The sequence below is a fragment of a genome, assembly GCF_019968955.1.
Source record: "MAG: Porospora cf. gigantea A chromosome Unknown PgA_NODE_476_length_17210_cov_355.28, whole genome shotgun sequence".
NCBI lineage: Eukaryota > Apicomplexa > Conoidasida > Eugregarinorida > Porosporidae > Porospora > Porospora cf. gigantea A.
Genome location: NW_027151717.1, coordinates 1 through 17,210, shown reverse-complemented (window position 1 = coordinate 17,210; position 17,210 = coordinate 1). Strand labels below are relative to the sequence as shown.

Below are 17,210 nucleotides of genomic sequence, written 5' to 3'. Positions count from 1 at the left end.
GCCAAAGAAGCTGACTCTTACTTCATCCATTCCGAAAGTTGAGGAACTCCGATCCTAGAGTGCAATATGCGAAATGCACGAATTCAACATACAGCATAGTTGTGGTGTTTTTCCATTACCAATGCCACTTTCCCTGATGTGCCGGATGTAGCTCTCGATGCAGCAGAATAACGCTTCACCTTACTGGCCGCAGACCAGATGAACCTTGGATGCCGAAACCGCCTCTCTCTGTTGTTTGCATCAGATGAGGTGCAACGCACATGAGAGTCTAGGAGTCCAACGACCTAAAAAAACGCTACGAATTCAGAAACTGTACACCACAAAGAATCAACTTTCGAAATTTTTCATGTCTCGACCTAAAAACACAAAGAAGGCACTTGGGAAGCGTTCTGGTCCAAAGAGACCTACGTCCCCGTATTTCTTCTTCACCAAGGAAGTTCAATCAGGGCTCCATTTGAAAATGAAGAAGGAGAACCCAAAGGTGAAGACGACTGATGTCGCCAGAGAGATGGGGCAGATGTGGAGGAACTTACAAGATAAGGGCAAGTACCTCGAACTCGCTGCTGAAGACAGAAAGCGCTACTGGCAACAAAAGGAAGCGGGAAAATCTGCAGCAGCATCTCCTACCCCAGAAGCAGTGGCATCTCCTCCCGTAGCAGTGGCATCTCCTACCCCAGAAGCAGTGGCATCTCCTCCCGTAGCAGTGCATTCTCCTGCTGCTCCCGAAGTAGAGGTTTCTCCTGCTCCCGTAGTAGAGGTTTCTCCTGCTCCCGTAGTAGAGGTTTCTCCTGCTCCCATAGCAGTTTTCTCTGCCGCTGTGGCTGATTTGGGACCCACCAACGGCATTGCAGTGTCGGAGTCTGAGATCTCTCCGGAGCTAAGCCTCTTAGTTGCTGATGGATCACCCATATACTCTGCTCTCGTCGGATCACCTGTGCATTTTTCATGAATACGTGCGAATAATTGATAAAGCTTATGGTTGCTTTGTGTGAAGTCTGGCAGGAGGGCCATTACGTCCAAAGCGGGGCGTCCTACTGGTTACAGATGATTCTGAACGTGCCTACCAACTTCTTCCTGCTACCTGGCGTGCTGCTAACGTGGAAACTGGGGATGCCGGTTGACGCTATCATCGGTCTGACAGCGCTGTCATGCTCTAGTGTCTACCACATCCTTCAAGCCGGCGGAGGAGAGATTCTGGGCGCATCCGAATACAGGTGGCATATAGTTGACAACCTCTTCGCAACCATCTGTCTTGCTGGGACGCCAATAATGGCGTTCCAACACCCCTTTCCTCCTTATGAATGCCTGTTCAAGTATCTTGCTGTGATGTTTTCCGCACTTGCCATATACATATCGCCGATGGGCAAAGCCCACATGGCGACGGCCATTGCCTGGCCCTACCTGGTCGTGTTCGGCCATAGACTCCGTTCGAGAACTTGGCCCCAGACGGACACGGCATGGTGGTTGGCCGGGGCTTTGGTGTCCTTACTGCTGTCGCTGCTGTTGTTTTGGATGGGTCTCTCTTCGGCTCGAGACCCCAATAGAGCCGCTCATGGGTGTTGGCACATCACCGTCGCGGGTTTCCACTTCAGCTTGACCAAGTATTTCAACCCGCCGGATATCGTGCAGGTTCGCTGCGCCGGGTGGAAGATCTTGAGGGGCGAGTCATCGAAGGCAGACGGAATCAGTGTGTAATTAGACAGGTGCTAGTAGCAAATAATTGCTCAAATGACCGTTGAAGGGTTCTGGAATCAACCTTGGCATGCATCGTTCAGTGTAATTGACCAGGGAATCAGTCCCCTGCCTATCGACGACCTCGAGGGCCTCGTAGCGACAATAGGAGGTCATCTGCAGTCTCTCGGGGTACGGCCTGGATCTCGTGTGGTGTGCAGTCTCCCTAATGCGCTTTCCATGGTGTGTTTGCTCCTGGCGTGCTGGTCGTTGGATGTGGTGTTGGTGCCCATGGCTGCAGCAGTGAACAACCAGGACTTGGAGTTCGTCCTGCGGAATAGTGAGCCTACTATCGTAGTTTGCTGCGAAGAGACCCCAGTACTATTGGAGGCATGCAAAAACGAACGAGTCACAGCCGTCCGGCTGCGACTGGACCCTAACGCGCGGTTCACTCTCCTTCTTGATTTCAAACCGCGTGAGTCCACCGCGGTCGAGGGAGTTTTGCAGCTTCACACCTCTGGCACGACGGCTAGTCCGAAAACGGTCATTCTTACCAAACGTCAGCTGTTGGCGACCTCCAGAAGTGTGGTAGAGACCTACAAACTGACGCCAGAAGATGTGTCGTACGTCGTTATGCCTCTGTTCCACGTGAGTTCCACGGCATAGGTCCACGCAGATCCACGGGATTGTGTGCTCTCTCCTTGCGACGGCGCTCTCAGGAGGAAAGGTGGTTTTGCCGGCAGCTGGAAAATTTTCAGCTTCCGCTTTTTGGTCCGATGTGGAGTCTCAGAAGGTCAGTTGGTTTACTGCAGTGCCAACGATACACCAGATCCTGCTCAAGTACCCCTCAAAGTGGACTCGGTCCCACAGCTTGCGGTTTGTACGTTCATGCTCGTCTCCTATGGCTCCCGCGGTCATGGTGGCCCTTGAGCAGATGTACGGAGTTCCGTGCTTGGAGGCTTACGGCATGACGGAAAACGCCCATCAAATTTCGAGCAACCCCCTCTTCGGACATCGAAAACCAGGCTCTGTAGGCCTTCCAACCGGACCCGAAGTGCAGATTCGTAGGCTTGACGGGGGTTGCGTCGACTCTGGCGAAACCGGGGAGGTATGTATTCGGGGCGAGAGCGTCCTGAAAGCCTACCACAACGAACCAACGGCAACCGCGGTTGCATTCCACGGTGAGTGGTTCCGGACCGGAGACCTGGGCTGGTTGGATCCCACCGGGTACCTCTTCCTTGCCGGAAGACTCAAGGAACAGATAAATCGTGCTGGGGAGAAAATCTCGCCTGTGGAGGTGGATAATGTGGCTTGCGGTTTTCAGGGAATCTTGGAGGCGGTGTCTTTTGGAGCACCCAGCTACCTCTATGGGGAAGAAGTTCATATTGCTGTGGTCACCGAAGATGGCCAACCTTTATGTAACTTCGAGAAGCACTTAAAAGACAACCTCGCCGCATTTAAGGTTCCCACCCACATTCATTGGTCGGCCTGCGCCTTGCCTCGGACGAACACCGGAAAGTTGCAGAGACGGGCAGTCAGAGACCACTTCCTGTCGGATTCGTGATGACCCAACTCGGATCGTATCCAAAACTCACAACATTCCCTTGATGTCATAAAAACGACGCCGAGTGAGAGTCAGGGGGCTCAAACCCAACAGATAGCACCTCCGAGAGAAGCTTCACGTCCAGAACGAGTCCTTCGTCTGCGGACACTGGTCTGGCTTCCAGCTCATCAGGTAGGTGGTACCGCACCACCGAAGCGACGAAGAGCAGTTTTTTCTCAAGAAAAACAAGGCTTGGAGTGACAAGGGCAAGAGCCTTCGCTTTGGAATGCGCCAACTCAACCAGCCGTAGGACATGCCTGCTGGTCTCCAGCGCAGCCGCGACGTCACGGAACACGTTAGTGGACAGCCATGCGTCCGAGCAACTCACAGGCGGCGCCGCGACTCTCTCTCGCAGCAGATGCACCAGCTCCACAAGCTCTGGGAGCTCCGTGTGCTTGGCAAGGAGATGGGGGAGCAGGTGTAGCATGCAGCACGACGTCTCAGAGGTAGCCTCGCCCTCGAACTCCCCTTGGGTGAGCCGGCAGAGGAACGCGACGCAGTAGCACACCTCTACGACCAGCGCCACCACTGATGGATTTAGCGGACGGTTGGGAGAGCAGCAGAGGTGCGGCACCTCTAGGATGTCTGCCGACACCGTCGGAAGGGATACATCGTACCAAAATGGCACGTAATCGTCAACTGGAATGCAGCCTTGTCTTAAGCAATGGAAAAAATTCTGCCGCTCGTCATACGTCAGATCATCCAACTCCAACTCGCCGCGAAGCCCCATCCCGTGCAACTCCTCTTCACGAGCGGCGATATCCAATTCCTCTCCGTACACAGCGTCGTCATTAATTTCCGCGAGTCGTCGAGAGAATTTGAGCTTCTCTTCTTCCGTCACCTTCGTAGAACGCAAGTCAGCCGCCACCGATTCTTGGCAGAACTTCTCCCCGCAGTCAGCGTTGTGGGCCTTATAGCAGTGGAGACTGCATGTAAGGTCTTCACACTTTGGACATACGTACTTCCAAGCCTCCACACTGCAGACGGAACACCGGCGTTCAGTTCGTTGTAGGCGCATAAATCAAGAATAGCCATGTCCATCGAGGATAGCGTCCACGCAGAGTTTAAGTACGTTTTTATCCCTGCAGACATCAACGATCCCGTTGATGAGAGGGTATTCGGAGGGAAGGAGGCCGCCTTTAAGGATTTGATGATGCGCCACTTCTGCAGCAGTCAGCTGGACGCCAAGGGTCAAGAGAAGTTGAAGGAGTCCATATCTGAGGAGGTACGAAAGAACGCGAAGGACGTCCAGATCCAGGACGCACACATGAGAGCTGTGATGGACCAGTCCAATAACTACCAGATCATTCCGCTGACCTTGCCTTGCAAGGCTACAGACTTTCGGGGAATCAACATGTACATTGACAACGTGGGTCGTATAAAGGGCCTGCCTGTCAACGCTCGTGCTTCGCGCGTCTCCAGCGATGATATTCGCGGGGACGCGTTCCTTTGCATCACGTTCGACGACGAAGAGACGTTTAGACGCGAGGACACAACCAGAGCCAAATTTGAGGAGCTCTTGCAGTCTCCACCCAGTAAACGCGGCCGTTGGGATCCTTCGAAGCTCATGTCGACAGTGCAGCAGGCCGCGAGCGCGGAGACGCTGGCCAAGGAGCTCAAGAACGCGGATGAGAAGAAGTGCAGCAACTGTTACAAGCCCGCCAACATGCGCTGCGGACGCTGCGCGAGGGCCTGGTACTGCAACGCCGAGTGCCAGCACAGCGACTGGGCGTACCACAAGCGTGTATGCAGAAATGCTTGATGCCCCACAATGTGGTTGAATGATGTGACAATTGGTCAAATTTGCCATGGTTGACGTCAACGAGACCGTCATTCCTAAGTGGGGTCATCTGGAGTATAAGTGGAGGATCGACAATTTCTGGGAACTTCGTGCGCTGGGCTCTATTGAGGCTCTTGAGGACGACGGCGGTGATGTCATCTGGTCTAAGCGTTTTGGGGACAAGGAGAAGGGTTTCTGGCGGCTGAAATGCTATCCTTACGGTGACCTCTCTAATCGGGGCCATGTGTCGATATTTCTCGCATCTGATGTGCATGAAGTGGATCCTCCCAGAATGTACGCCATCTTTGGGTGTTACGTTATGGATGAGAAGGGAGAGAAAATCCAGGGGTCTGGCCGCTCCTTCACACGACAGAAGTTCACCTCGAGCAGTCCTTCCTGGGGCTGGTCACAGTTCATCAAGGTCGAAAGCCACTCCCTATCGCGAATGCTGCAAAACAACAGCAATCTGGTATTGCGTGTCGATATAGAAGTCTTCCTGGGTCTCCAGAGTACGCGAGGGAACTTGTTGCCAACTCCAAAGAGTTTCCCCCAACAAGTCATGTCCTTCGCAGATTCGCGCCGAGATGTGAGGTTTCTGTTTGGCGGACGTCAGTTTGAGGCCAACTCCTTTGTGTGCAGCGCAAGGTCGAAGGTGCTGGCGACACTGCTTGGCTCAGCGCCTTCTCTGCTCAGCATTGAAGATAAGAGGGCAGCCGTCGAGTATACCTCCTTTGATGCCACTCCCTCAACAACTTCGACTAAGATATCTTCTGCAAAGGCCGTTGACGTCAGCGACATCTGCAAGTTCGTGGAATACGCTGACGGCACCACGGTGCTTTCTTTCGATCCGGCATACCAAGCGGACACAGTTCAGGCGTTCGTGGAGTTTATCGCTACAGACGAGTGTTCTTACTTCACCCCGGAGGAGAAGGCTGCGGCTGCAGGCTCCTCCACCACGGCCATGATTGAACTCTTCGTTCTTGCCCACAAGATGGAGGCTACGCCACTCTATTGGCAGTGCGCTGCCAATTTAATGACTCGCCTGGTTAATCGACGGGACGCTCAAGCCATTCTGAAAATCGCTGAGGAAGTCCAGTGCGAGATACTTGAGGACCAGTGCAAGAAGTTTATGCTTCACTGTCTGAAGGACCTCGACGGGGATGACCTGTTGCGAGTTATCTTACCTAAGAGTGCTCATGTGACATTGGCCGGAAGGCTAGGCTAACTATAATTTGCTTGCTTATCTTATCCGAGGGTTAAGAATGATCATTTCACGACACATTCAATCCACTTCGTGCGACTGACTTCGTACGACTGATTTCACTACTGCACATTATCCCGACTTGAACAAAAGCACTGCCATCTGTCCCACATAGAAGTAGATGAAGTTGCCCGTCTCGTGTGTTACGTAGGACCCGTAATTTCGACCGACGATGCAATGCCACGTGGTGCCGTGCTTTCTGTCGAACTCCTTCTTGATATAGGCTGCAATCTCCTTCTCGATATTGTGCTTGTCGAGTGCGACCTTTGCAGAATCTATCGCGTCTTGTTGCAATTCCTCCGGCATGTCCACCGATTTAACCACCACAGACTTCTCACCTCCCTTGTCGTCGACCATTGCAAATTAATATTTTGTAATTAGTCACGTGGACAATGTGGGGAGGTGTATCCGTTAATTCTTACCATTACCACACTACATACACACCCTCATTCACGCCGGCCACAAGGCACGACGACAGGTCTTCCTTTGATGGGAGCTGCAGCGCGCAGAGGGATGAAACGGAGTCGGCAGACGGGTGTATTTGAGGGTGTATGAAGGCCTGCCCGTAAGCAAATCGTTTCAGGGAGCCTCCCTTGGCGTTTCCTGAGAGGTCCCAAAACCGGAATCGACGCTGGGTGAGGTTCCAGAGTTGACAGAATCCACTCGCAGCAGAAGCTATGTGGAAGTCTTCCAGCGTGACGAGTGCCGAGCAACGATCTGAGCTCGTGAAGCCCTTACAAGGGGTCAACGACGCAGAGAGAGTCGGCATCGGCAACGACTCCAAATCGACCCTTGATGATCCCATAACGTTGAAAGTATACTGCTCCAGAGGATCCAGCCACACTAGGGGACTGTCAACGCCGAACCCGCTGCATCCGACAACTATAGTGGCTGAGTGTGTTAGTGCGCGGAGCCCCACGTATTTGGCCTGTGCGGCCCGCGTGCTTCCATGACACGGCATCTACGGAGTCCGCGCAGTGGATAGGCACTGGATTGCCCTCAAACTGCAGCTGGACGGAGGCCAGCAGATGCCGCACACGGACATCGATGGTGGACAATACCCCATCCTCCGACGCTGCGACTACAGCATATGCCGCATCGTTCTTCGACCCGAGTCGTGTCAAGCAGGTATGCCCCCCCCACATGGAAGGGCACTGGAACGTGCTGACGACTCCCGACTGTACCCTAGAATCCGTGAGCTCCACACGGCCTCGAGAGGAGAGCACGAACAGCAGCTGGCTGTGATTGTCCTGCACGGGCTCTACGGCCACGGCGTCCTCGGCGACAGTCATGGCTCCGAGAAGCCCCGCCTCCGCGTGGTAAACAGCGAGCCTGCCACCCGAGAGGAGACCCACCTCGCCTGCATTCGACAGACGCTTTAGTGCGGTGGCAGGACTACTCGCGACCCATGAGCGGGTCGGCCTCGGGGCCACAGACTGCAATACCTCTTCGGCTGTCCACAGCGAGAGAGCATGGGAGTTGGCAGTCAGGAACAGAGACGACTTAGCAGGCGATAGCGCCTCCACCATGACGGGTCCTGCCTGCAGGTCGCGCCAGGCGGCGTGACTGCCGTGTACAGGAGTGCAGGCCATCTCCTGGACGACATCTCCACGAAGCCACCGAGATCCTTCCGAGTAGTACTCTGCCGAATACTCGCAGCCGACGGGGAGAACAACTGTAGATGATGAGGGGGACAAAGTGGGTAGCAGCACGAAGGGGGCGGTAGCTTTCAATGTGTCGGTCTCGTTGGCCTCTTCCTGCGATGTAGAGAAGCGAGGCACAAGCTCGGTGCCGGGCTCTGCTGGAGGTGTTCGGCCTGAGATACTACTCAGGATGGCGCTTCGAACCTCTGGAGACCAGAGCGAATGGCTGTGTAGATAAGACCTCCCGCCCACTGAAGTCTCCCGGAGCGCAGAGACTCCATCCAGTACTGCCGAGGGCATGGTGCATCGTGAACATTCTGAAAAAACCTAACGCAGTGAACGAAAACGAGGGGCGCCAATGCCCTCAGTTGCCGAAGGACCTGCTGCCCCAATGCCCTAATGCGCACATTGGGGTGGCAGAGCAGCGGCGGCAAACGCGTCTTCAAGCAGCCGAAGCCCCCTCCGCTGTACGACGAGCGCCGCTGCCTGCGGGCAACCTCTAACACGGCCTCTAGGGTCGATACCAGCAGGCAGTCTTCTGTCGCGCCGAGAAGAGTATCCAGTACGGTCTGCGTGAGCCCCTTTCTCCGTTCTCACGTCAAGCATGCCGCAACTTGTCTCACCGCCGGAGTCAAAGCGGAACCAGAGGTATTTACTCATCGCCTGCCGGACTAGAACCTCTCGGTCGTTAAGGATCAGCAGCCACATTGGTGTAAGTGTTCTTTTGACGTCCTTGGAGTCCAGGAGACGGACAAGCCAAGGAGTGAGCTGTAGGAACGCTGGACGACTTTTCGACCGGACTACCGCCCACCACGCATCAACGGTAGGCCTCATCACCTCCGTCATGAAATGTTGATGGGCCTCGAACGCTCCAGGGAACACACGAGTCTCGTCTTGGAGTCGCACTACCAACTCCATGGCTCGCCCCCAAAGCGGAGGTGGCATCCTAGTCAACAGCAGCGGCAGCAGGTGCAGAAAAACAAGGTCGACTAGGGCTGCATTCAGGGTGGACGCGCTACGCTCGAGGGCGTTAATCACAGTCTGCGTCGTGGCAACTCGCAGACGTAACTCGTGTAGGTCGGCCAGAGAGGTCAGAAGGACGGGAACGACGTGCAAAAGCAGCAGACGAGCAGGGCAGTGGGCAGACCAGCTGTCTAGACACGATAAGGCTGTGAGCTTGAGGTCGACTTTGTCGCAAGTGAGAATGTCTGCAGTCAGCCACTGTAGGAGCGGCAGCACACTGCAGCTGACGAAGCTGGCGGCGGCGTTGGACGGCGAAGTACTCTGTCTCAACGTCGGCAGACTCTGGGTGGCGGTGGCAATGATCTCGTCGAGGGAAGACGGTGGTGAGGCGCCGGTAATACCGGCGATGAGCAATTCGGAGATACGGCTCAGCGCTCGCTCGTCGAGGACGTCTGGAGACGCATGCAGGTTGCCTGGCTGGTAGACTTCCACGTCCATGCCTTCGGCAGAGGACGCGAGAAGGCGGATTATCGCACTGCCATGGAGTAGTATCCACGTCAGGCGCTGCTGCGGCGAGGAGATCCGAGGCGAAGACAAGATGCCAATGCAGGCAATGTAGCACTGTGTAACGGCTCCCTCCACCCCACATCAATGTATCCTCTCCACACGCGTTGAAAATCGCAGCACTGACCTGCCGGTTTCAGCATATCAAGAATGACGGCGCAAGCATTGCGGGGTCGATCCACCGCTGTGACCAGCGCCTGCAGCAGCGTGTGCAAGCAGCACTCGCTAGCAGGCATGGATGCCGCCAGTCGAGACCAGAGCTTTGCACCTCGGTCGGACTCATCAGCAGCGGTCAGAAGCGACTCGAACGTTAGCGATGCCTCCACGCCAGGACAGACAAGCGGAAGGAACGACAGCCCCAACGAGCAGAGGTCGTCGCTGAAGGGCGAAGAGGACCCGTCACTCCGTAGGGCAAAACACGGGTCGTCGAGGAGACCCACAGTGGACGTTACTGCGGTTTCGTGTGGGGACAGGAACCACCTCTCTCTTGGCCGGTAGCATCGAGATGGATCCAGGATCCAGACATGGTTCGAACTCGAGATACCCACATTGCTAGGCTTGATGTGTCCGTGGTGTATACCCGCGCTGTGGTAAGTGCAAAGGCCCACAAGCGCCTGAACAAGCCACCATGAGACTACCGATTGGCGATCGAATCCGCAGCAGAGGCTGACCATGGTTTCTAAGGTCTCGTACACGTAACTCCGCGTCCAGGCGCATGCGATGACGACAGGCGAGTCGGAGTCCGCAGAGGAGGCGCAGGTCATGAGGCTAGGAACGCAGACGTGGAAAGGTAGTCGGCCGCGGAGCTTCTCAACGTCTGCAGACCAGGCCGCTGACAGCGCCTCCAGATCCCCCAGTATTTCAGCCGCGTGGGCCACCAAGTCGGATTTGAGCACGGGTACCATGCGCATCACTTGAGGACCATACGCGGGGCTCACAAAACGCAAGGAGAGTAGATATGACGAGCCTGTGATCAACCGCCCACACACTCACTGGGATCCAGAAGGGTGAAAAAGTGCCTACGCATGGTCGCAGAACGCTGTAGACTGGCCTTCTGTGCCCTGATTTTCCGCTGACTCAAGCACTGCGCTTCCTCTCCTTCGGACCAAATGTGCGAACTCTGTTGATTGATTAGAAAGCTGAGTTCGGCCGTCCATGTGGAGAAGGCATGCTCGTCCTCAGGAGATAGATGGTCTGTCCAGGTGCCATTCGCATCTCACTATGTATATCTGTCATCGAGACCAGAGTCAAGACGTTCAGTGAGGTCATTCCTCTCTTGGTCAGCAATGTGTTGACGCCTTGTTGCGCCCGAAAGGATAATCGACAGACACGACTTGCCATATTTGAGGAAAAAAATGACTCTCGGTGAACTTCGCTGTCGTTGGCTCATGCGCTGGAAAGTCGCCTAGTGTTGCCAACGCTACGGCTAACTGTATGCACTACGTGTGAGTCAGTCCCCTCAAAATCGATCTTTATCGTTGTAATGTTTGCCACCACTCAAGTTTCCGGTTCCTTTGAGAATGCGTTGAAGCCGCTTGCGGCGATCACGCTGGCTTCCCCTGTGGTAACTCAGGTTTCACAGCCGCGGACGAACCTGCGCTGCAAACAGGCCAATGTGTTCTTTGCAGTCACTTCAGCCAACGTAATGCCTTCGATTACTCCTGTTCGTACCGCTTCTGCTATGTCCGAGGTCCCCGCGATTTCAGAAATTTTGACAAGCAAGACTGCCACGAAGCCAAAGAAGTCTAAGAACTCAAAGAAGGCCAAGACCTCCACGCGGAAGGTAAAAGCCTCGCGTACCCGCGGCGTGACCGTCCCTACTGCCGCGCCCCAGAGGGTCGTGCTGCTACCTGTAGCCCTGCGATCGGTTGCTGTGCGCCAGATCGCTCCCAAGCCCAAGGGGACGACCTACTCCTTCCAGGGACCCAACGGCAAGCAGACGGTGACCGTTCGAACGGTCACTGCCAGCAGTAAGACTACCTATCTTACCCGAGGTACGACTCCTTTGAAAGCCGCCGTAGCCACTCACGTCTCGCACCTGAACTCGCGAACTTCACAAGCCTCCAACCAGGACATTGAGGTCCTTGGCGTTGCTACGCCCACGAAACGATCAACTAAGCAGTCTACGATGCCTACAGTCACCTTCCCTAACGGAACTACGCCACAGAAGAGTGCGCCCGCTACGATGCCTGAGCTCACTGAGCAGCCTGCCACAACTATGCCACAGAAGACGGAGGTGACTGAGGTCCCTGCCACAACTATGCAGAAGACGGAGGTAACTGAGGTCCCTGCCACAACTATGCCACAGAAGACGGAGGTAACTGAAATGCCTGCCATGACTATGCCACAGAAGACCCAGGTCACTGGGGTGTGTGAGGTTGCTGCCGTGCCTGAGGAGGCTTTACCGTTTGACGCCACCTTTGAGGGCGCCACCTTTGAGGACGCCACCTTTGATGACGCCACCTTTGATGACGCCACCTTTGAGGGCATTGCCGCCGAAGAGGGCGCCGTTGAGGACGAACTGTCCGAATTGACCGCCAAACAGTCAAGCATCTAAGCAATGGGCGGGCTTTCGAGGCCTGTGATGACCATTACATTTTTTTATTTCGTTCAAAATCGTTTTCGTTTGTCATCAGTGCTTATCGAAGACTCTAGCAAGATTAACTTGCAATATAAACATAAGGAGATTCAGTATTGCAGTGGAGTAAAGATTCTCATGACATTCAAACAGTACGCTGTCATAAGTGTCCTGTCTTCGTCCGCCACAGCTTCCGCCAGAATGTTCGAGGGCTCACGTGGTTGCGGAGGCACCTTTCGCTCTGTCCATTTTAGCTTTTTCCTTGCGGACAGCTCGGTCGACTCGCGACTTGAGGTGCTTCTTTTGCTGCTTGTCAGCCTTTCCGATATCCTTTTTTGGACGAGGACGCCGGTTGATTTTAGCGTTCCTTCCCATAGAATTGCGGGATTTTGGCTATGAGCAAGACATCGCACATAGCCATTGATCGGCTCAACGCCGTGTTGGAGGAGCCGCTAGACGTGAACGACCGCATCATCCAAGGCCGTGTAGAGGTGTTCGAGAACACGCCTGTGAAGATGCAGAAGAACGACGAAGCAAAAACAGAGAAAGATGACAGAAATCACAAGCGCAAGCTCGAGGAGGTGCCCTCGGAGGCGCTGACTAACTTTATGAACATGGCTTTGGGTCTGTGCTTTGCGGACTACGACTTCTCTGGCGAGCCAGCATCTTCATACGCGGCTACCACCCCAGAGGCAGCCATCGGCCTGATAGAGCAGCATGTTTGCATACCGCTGTCCTCAATCATTCCCCACTTCTCGAGGCAGCTGTGGGACGCTTTGAACGGAGAGTTTCCAATCGCACAAGCTGACTTCGTGTACACGTATAACAGTGACGCCATCGAAGATTATGAAGATATGCTCTTCTCTCTCTTCCTATTCTTCGTGTCCAGGACCACAAAGAAGACAGTATTCGTGCAGGCCATCACGAGAAGAAAACCGTTTCCGAAGGACGCACTCTCCGGCCATCACTCCCAAATGCTCGACTGTGTGTATAGGGACATCTATGAGAGGTAGGGAGCCGCCAGCTGAGCATACAGAGGGGGCGCGTCCGCCGACTACGACGAGGATTGCCTCAGCAGCGTCGCATCGCCAACTATGCCTTCGCCGATTGACGACCTAGGCTAGAGGTCGGCGTACATGCGATCGCGTCTATAGTGTCCTGCGACCAGATCAGCTGGGGGCCAGAACCTGTCCATCAACATGCCGGCCTTGAGAGTGTTGATTGTCATTAGAAGCAGGAATACTGCGACGGAGAGCGTCAATAGCACCAGTAGTCCAAGGTCGACACGGGCGGATGGGGAGTGAATCGACAGTCTGTAGGCAAACACGAGGGCGGTGAGCAGCGCTCCAAGAGCGACATGCAACCCGCTGCATAGAAGCCCCTCCAGCACGAACTGGTTCTTGGGGCTGGGACTAAACACGATTCGGAGCGCCGTGGCAGGGTCATATCCGAAGAGAACCCAGCCGTTCTGGATATTGAACGTAATCCCAGAGGAGCAGAGCCAGAAGATAATCAGACTGCAGACGAACATAAAGCCATTGCTCCTGCGCGCCAGCCAGACTGACCCCGGCAACAGACAGCAGCCAGCCGCACACGCGGCTGCAACGAAAAGCCGCTTCTGCTCAGAGGTCCACTCACGCCTGGAGCTGAGACGCGTTACCTTCTGAAAAAACTCGGGGAGTCGGTGAGGCTCCAATGGTCCCCAATAGAACTGTCCGTCAGCAACAGCGAGGAGCATTGGGGCTCTTTCCAGCTTGAGAGCCTCCACGACCTCCGAAAAGTTGTCGTCCTTGTCTATGAGGTCGCTCAATGCGAAGACGACCCGAGGAGCTCCCACCTGAAGATCCGATTTCCACTCGAAAGGTAGGTTCTGTATGAAGTCGGCAAGACTTTCTTCCGCCATGGCGCATTGAGGACACACAACTGGCCACGCAGACAGCAGTATAAACACAGGGAACGCTGGCGGCTGTGCCACGACCTTCAAGACGTCCTCTTCGTAAAGTACCAGATACTCTGTGGTGCGGAATGTTCGTCTTTTCAGTGTTGGCTCACGTCGGGTCTGCCTCTGCAGCCGAGACGCCCACCAATCTACAGAGGTTGCCGCACAGGACACCCAGAACAGCAATCCAAACAACTGCATCGGAATTCCGCTTTTCACATTCTCTCGTTTCTCATACGATACCCAACAGTCACAGCTCGACGTCCAGCGCGCGAGTTGCGCTGTAAGAGTCCCAATTCAACCCAAAAAAAATCAGAAGGATCGTCCAGTGGGGCACTAGTAGTGACACGACGCGAGAGGTCAAAAACACGAGGACCTCAGACCAGCCCATAGTCGCCATGATTGTTGGGCACATCTCCCGAGGCCGGCTTACTCCCACCAGGTCCCAAACGAAGGTAGTGAGCGCTGCAATGACCTCGATGGCGATTAGGATGAGTATTTGGTTTGCTGACGAGTGCCGTAGCTCGCCGAGGTACTGCTTGATCATTCGCCATCGCATCCGTGCGCGTCGCCCGAATGAGAGCGACGTAGACTGTGCATTCGCTATTTCTGACCAGATCGGGTGTTCATGGGCTGTTTGGTGCGCAAGCCATGCCACATCGGTAGTTAGGTCATCCTCCTGAATGTCCTCCGACTCGAGGCCTGTAGAGAGCGCGTCTTCCTCCTCCTCCGGTCGCTCCAGCTGTTCCAATTGCTCAAGCTGTTCAAGCTGTTCAAGCTGTTCCAGCTGTTCAAACTGTTCCAGCTGTTCCAGCTGTTGGTCTGCGGCCTGAATGACTCTGTCCTCCGGTGCCGAATCCAATCTACGAACTAGATCCACCATCATCACTTGCCTCACATCGTCCGTCGACTTACCCGCATGCAGACGGTAACCCACCACGGCGGCGGACACGGCACATACCAGCCAGCTTAGACTAAGCACGATCCACGAGGCCTCATGGCACTCCCCCTCCGGCGGGAAGCCAAGTATAGCTCCAAAGTACAGAGCGAAGGAGGCTCCAGTTGCTAACGCGGCTAGACGGCGAGGAGGCATCTTCATGGAGGAGAGGGCGTTTACTTTCAACTGATTCAAAAGGCAGACAAACAGCAGAATCTGAGTTACGAGTCTTTTGCCACCCACGGTTTGCACCACACTCAGTTGCCTATTCGCCAGCATCAGCTCCAGGGACCTCACCGCGCCTGTGTAGTGCAGAGCGGCCACTACAGAAGCAGCAAAGCTCAGGGCTACCATAAGGATGTCCATCTGACTGGCCAGCCCATCCTTAAACCGTGTGCTGCAAAGGATTCTCCAGAGGGCGCCTCCGGCTGCGACTGACGTGACACAAAGCATCGTCCCTAGCGTAAAGGACCGAGTGCAGTCACGTGCCGAAGAGCACGGGACGAAAAACATGCTCTATTCGGTTTTTTGTCAAAAACAATCAGCGTCTGTCGGCGTACAAAGTCAAGTTCGGGTCCACTAGGAAGCGCTCGCAGAGTCGTTGTCTCCACCCCTCGTTAAAACCACAGTGATCCAGGTAGTCATTGATGCTTCCATAATGGACCTTGATCCACGACCACGTCTCCTTGATTACCTCCACTGTATGATGCGAATACTACTGTCTTACCCGGAGCGCCGCAAAAGTCATCAGGTAGACCGGATTCCTCCACAATGAATCTGTGCACATAGAGGTGGTAGGCCTGGTCTGCAAACTCAGTCAGATTGTAATCAAAGTTGATCATCGCCTCCGTTGCGCCAAGGATGTGCAGAACGAAGGCCGCCAGCAGCCCAGTTCGGTCCTTGCCCAGTGAGCAGTGGAACATGCACGGAAGTTCGCACCGTGTGAGAAGTTTTAGGCACTCCCCCCATCGCTCTGCGCACAGATCCAGCAGCTCAAAGTACGATTCTTCCAGCCTATGCCCCGCCACCATAAAACGGCAAAAGTAGAACGGGGCAAGTGCAGTGCCGGCGACTTTATCCGCCACACGTGCTGCGCCGAGCAGCGGGAGATATCCTGACTGGAACACCTGAGACATGATCTTCTGCTTCATAGCATCAGTCTCCATCACGTTGAGAACATAAAACGAGCGTTCCGAGCGGTCCTTGAAGAAGATCTGCTCCATCTCTTTGGCACGGGAGCAGGCCGCAAGACGGACTGGAGTCTCGGAATGACTCGAACCGCCGTTTTGGAGCTGTCGCAGGGTTTGCCGAATCTTACGACTGGTCTCGCGGTCAAGGCCCAACTGCTGCTGGTGCAGACTGTGTGCGTGCCGCACAGATCGCTCAGGGGCCACGAAAACGTTGGGATCGTTACCCTGAGGGCTAATCTTCTGCGGAATTGAATACCTAAAGGACTGAGAGATTATCATGCGGCTGGCATGCTCATCCGGGAAGGATTCGAGATTGTCGTCGCGCAGGTCGATCATGCTTTTGATGTTAAACGCCTCCACCAGAACCTTACGCAGTCTCCAGGCGTTGTGGGCAAAAGGCCGGGCACTGCGGTAAAGTACTCCCTGTTTCATGTTGGGTAAACCCGATGAGATTGCAATATCTCGCATGTTGGGCACCATCAGTTCGATGTCCTTCAACCGCAGTCCTTTGGGCATGAGAAGCGTCGAAGTGAAACGCGGGTTCTCGTCCACAGATTGCGTCGAGAACCGCCTGTAGGTTGCGTTGTTGAATTTCTCATGCTGAGCCCGAAACTTGAAGTCCTTCATGTTCTGTCGACGGTGAAAGAAATACTCCGCAATGCGCTCCACCTCCACCTCACTGACCTGGTCGGGGGTCATAGTTTGCGCTATGAGACCCACTTCGCTCCGATCACAGGCCGAGGCGTCAGTTTCCATATTAATAAACTTTTTCATCACTCCACAGTAACAGCTGACTGATTTAGATCCTGCCAGCGATTAAGCATCATCTTCTGCATGCACAGGAGGGCCTCACGAGAAACCTCGCGCTCCTTGTGCGACATCAGTGCCATTACCATCTCCTTAGCGCGCAGCTTGTTCAGTACAAGCTTACCCGTTGGGTGTAAACGTGCAAACTCTCCGAGATCGTGGCAGACAACCGCCAACGTAGTACTGTTACGCTGGCGTAGGGCTTGGACCAGCTTCTTAACGTAGGCGAACTCGTCAACTTCGAACTGCATGTAGTTTTCCTGCCAGAACTTGT

General features: G+C 54.7%; 13 protein-coding genes across 25 annotated transcripts; 7 read left to right on the top strand and 6 right to left on the bottom strand.

The window, feature by feature from the left end:
- Nucleotides 1-346: 346 nt before the first annotated feature.
- On the top strand, nt 347-949 carry KVP18_000365 (uncharacterized protein; the record flags this gene model as incomplete). Of its 2 annotated transcripts, none has more annotated exons than XM_067956205.1 (1): nt 347-949. In XM_067956205.1, the coding sequence occupies one exon, from the start codon at nt 347-349 to the stop codon at nt 947-949; it is 603 nt and encodes a 200-aa protein (XP_067808302.1). The 2 variants fall into 2 exon arrangements, with proteins under 2 accessions (XP_067808302.1, XP_067808303.1); XM_067956206.1 differs by having other exon boundaries at nt 461-949.
- Nucleotides 950-975: 26 nt separating this feature from the next.
- On the top strand, nt 976-1,695 carry KVP18_000373 (uncharacterized protein; the record flags this gene model as incomplete). 2 transcript variants are annotated; one of them, XM_067956304.1, is made up of 1 exon in its annotated part: nt 976-1,695. In XM_067956304.1, one exon carries the CDS (start codon nt 976-978, stop codon nt 1,693-1,695), a length of 720 nt encoding a protein of 239 aa, XP_067808320.1. The 2 variants fall into 2 exon arrangements, with proteins under 2 accessions (XP_067808320.1, XP_067808319.1); XM_067956303.1 differs by having other exon boundaries at nt 1,045-1,695.
- A 33-nt stretch (nt 1,696-1,728) lies between these two features.
- Nucleotides 1,729-3,235, top strand: KVP18_000361 (uncharacterized protein; the record flags this gene model as incomplete). Of its 3 annotated transcripts, XM_067956152.1 has the most annotated exons (2): nt 1,729-2,319; nt 2,348-3,235. In XM_067956152.1, 2 exons carry the CDS (start codon nt 1,729-1,731, stop codon nt 3,233-3,235), a joined length of 1,479 nt encoding a protein of 492 aa, XP_067808297.1. The 3 variants fall into 3 exon arrangements, with proteins under 3 accessions (XP_067808297.1, XP_067808298.1, XP_067808296.1); XM_067956153.1 differs by lacking the exon at nt 2,348-3,235 and having other exon boundaries at nt 1,729-2,337; XM_067956151.1 differs by lacking the exon at nt 1,729-2,319 and having other exon boundaries at nt 2,573-3,235.
- A 46-nt stretch (nt 3,236-3,281) lies between these two features.
- On the bottom strand, nt 3,282-4,292 carry KVP18_000369 (uncharacterized protein; the record flags this gene model as incomplete). 2 transcript variants are annotated; one of them, XM_067956240.1, is made up of 1 exon in its annotated part: nt 3,282-4,292. In XM_067956240.1, one exon carries the CDS (start codon nt 4,290-4,292, stop codon nt 3,282-3,284), a length of 1,011 nt encoding a protein of 336 aa, XP_067808314.1. The 2 variants fall into 2 exon arrangements, with proteins under 2 accessions (XP_067808314.1, XP_067808313.1); XM_067956239.1 differs by having other exon boundaries at nt 3,282-4,004.
- A 15-nt stretch (nt 4,293-4,307) lies between these two features.
- KVP18_000363 (uncharacterized protein) lies at nt 4,308-5,036 on the top strand (the record flags this gene model as incomplete). Its single annotated transcript, XM_067956193.1, has 1 exon — nt 4,308-5,036. The coding sequence occupies one exon, from the start codon at nt 4,308-4,310 to the stop codon at nt 5,034-5,036; it is 729 nt and encodes a 242-aa protein (XP_067808300.1).
- Nucleotides 5,037-5,082: 46 nt separating this feature from the next.
- Nucleotides 5,083-6,279, top strand: KVP18_000367 (uncharacterized protein; the record flags this gene model as incomplete). Its single annotated transcript, XM_067956224.1, has 1 exon — nt 5,083-6,279. The coding sequence occupies one exon, from the start codon at nt 5,083-5,085 to the stop codon at nt 6,277-6,279; it is 1,197 nt and encodes a 398-aa protein (XP_067808309.1).
- Nucleotides 6,280-6,387: 108 nt separating this feature from the next.
- KVP18_000370 (uncharacterized protein) lies at nt 6,388-6,672 on the bottom strand (the record flags this gene model as incomplete). Its single annotated transcript, XM_067956254.1, has 1 exon — nt 6,388-6,672. One exon carries the CDS (start codon nt 6,670-6,672, stop codon nt 6,388-6,390), a length of 285 nt encoding a protein of 94 aa, XP_067808315.1.
- A 67-nt stretch (nt 6,673-6,739) lies between these two features.
- On the bottom strand, nt 6,740-10,512 carry KVP18_000366 (uncharacterized protein; the record flags this gene model as incomplete). Of its 5 annotated transcripts, XM_067956210.1 has the most annotated exons (6): nt 6,740-7,206; nt 7,235-8,184; nt 8,211-8,527; nt 8,556-9,542; nt 9,569-10,452; nt 10,479-10,512. In XM_067956210.1, the coding sequence occupies 6 exons, from the start codon at nt 10,510-10,512 to the stop codon at nt 6,740-6,742; spliced, it is 3,639 nt and encodes a 1,212-aa protein (XP_067808307.1). The 5 variants fall into 5 exon arrangements, with proteins under 5 accessions (XP_067808307.1, XP_067808304.1, XP_067808306.1 ...); XM_067956207.1 differs by lacking the exons at nt 7,235-8,184; nt 8,211-8,527; nt 8,556-9,542; nt 9,569-10,452; nt 10,479-10,512 and having other exon boundaries at nt 6,740-7,084; XM_067956209.1 differs by lacking the exons at nt 8,556-9,542; nt 9,569-10,452; nt 10,479-10,512 and having other exon boundaries at nt 7,170-8,258.
- Nucleotides 10,513-10,968: 456 nt separating this feature from the next.
- KVP18_000362 (uncharacterized protein) lies at nt 10,969-12,042 on the top strand (the record flags this gene model as incomplete). Its single annotated transcript, XM_067956175.1, has 1 exon — nt 10,969-12,042. One exon carries the CDS (start codon nt 10,969-10,971, stop codon nt 12,040-12,042), a length of 1,074 nt encoding a protein of 357 aa, XP_067808299.1.
- Nucleotides 12,043-12,458: 416 nt separating this feature from the next.
- Nucleotides 12,459-13,076, top strand: KVP18_000364 (uncharacterized protein; the record flags this gene model as incomplete). The annotated part of the gene is made up of 1 exon (XM_067956204.1): nt 12,459-13,076. The coding sequence occupies one exon, from the start codon at nt 12,459-12,461 to the stop codon at nt 13,074-13,076; it is 618 nt and encodes a 205-aa protein (XP_067808301.1).
- Nucleotides 13,077-13,183: 107 nt separating this feature from the next.
- KVP18_000371 (uncharacterized protein) lies at nt 13,184-14,203 on the bottom strand (the record flags this gene model as incomplete). Its single annotated transcript, XM_067956270.1, has 1 exon — nt 13,184-14,203. One exon carries the CDS (start codon nt 14,201-14,203, stop codon nt 13,184-13,186), a length of 1,020 nt encoding a protein of 339 aa, XP_067808316.1.
- Nucleotides 14,204-14,252: 49 nt separating this feature from the next.
- On the bottom strand, nt 14,253-15,452 carry KVP18_000372 (uncharacterized protein; the record flags this gene model as incomplete). Of its 2 annotated transcripts, none has more annotated exons than XM_067956291.1 (1): nt 14,253-15,452. In XM_067956291.1, one exon carries the CDS (start codon nt 15,450-15,452, stop codon nt 14,253-14,255), a length of 1,200 nt encoding a protein of 399 aa, XP_067808318.1. The 2 variants fall into 2 exon arrangements, with proteins under 2 accessions (XP_067808318.1, XP_067808317.1); XM_067956290.1 differs by having other exon boundaries at nt 14,253-15,392.
- Nucleotides 15,453-15,480: 28 nt separating this feature from the next.
- Nucleotides 15,481-17,187, bottom strand: KVP18_000368 (uncharacterized protein; the record flags this gene model as incomplete). 3 transcript variants are annotated; one of them, XM_067956238.1, is made up of 3 exons in its annotated part: nt 15,481-15,638; nt 15,667-16,923; nt 16,983-17,181. In XM_067956238.1, coding segments are annotated over 3 exons (1,614 nt in total), but the record flags the coding sequence as incomplete, so codon positions are not given. The 3 variants fall into 3 exon arrangements, with proteins under 3 accessions (XP_067808312.1, XP_067808311.1, XP_067808310.1); XM_067956237.1 differs by lacking the exon at nt 16,983-17,181 and having other exon boundaries at nt 15,581-16,885; XM_067956236.1 differs by lacking the exon at nt 15,481-15,638 and having other exon boundaries at nt 16,903-17,187.
- Between the last annotated feature and the right edge of the window lie 23 nt (nt 17,188-17,210).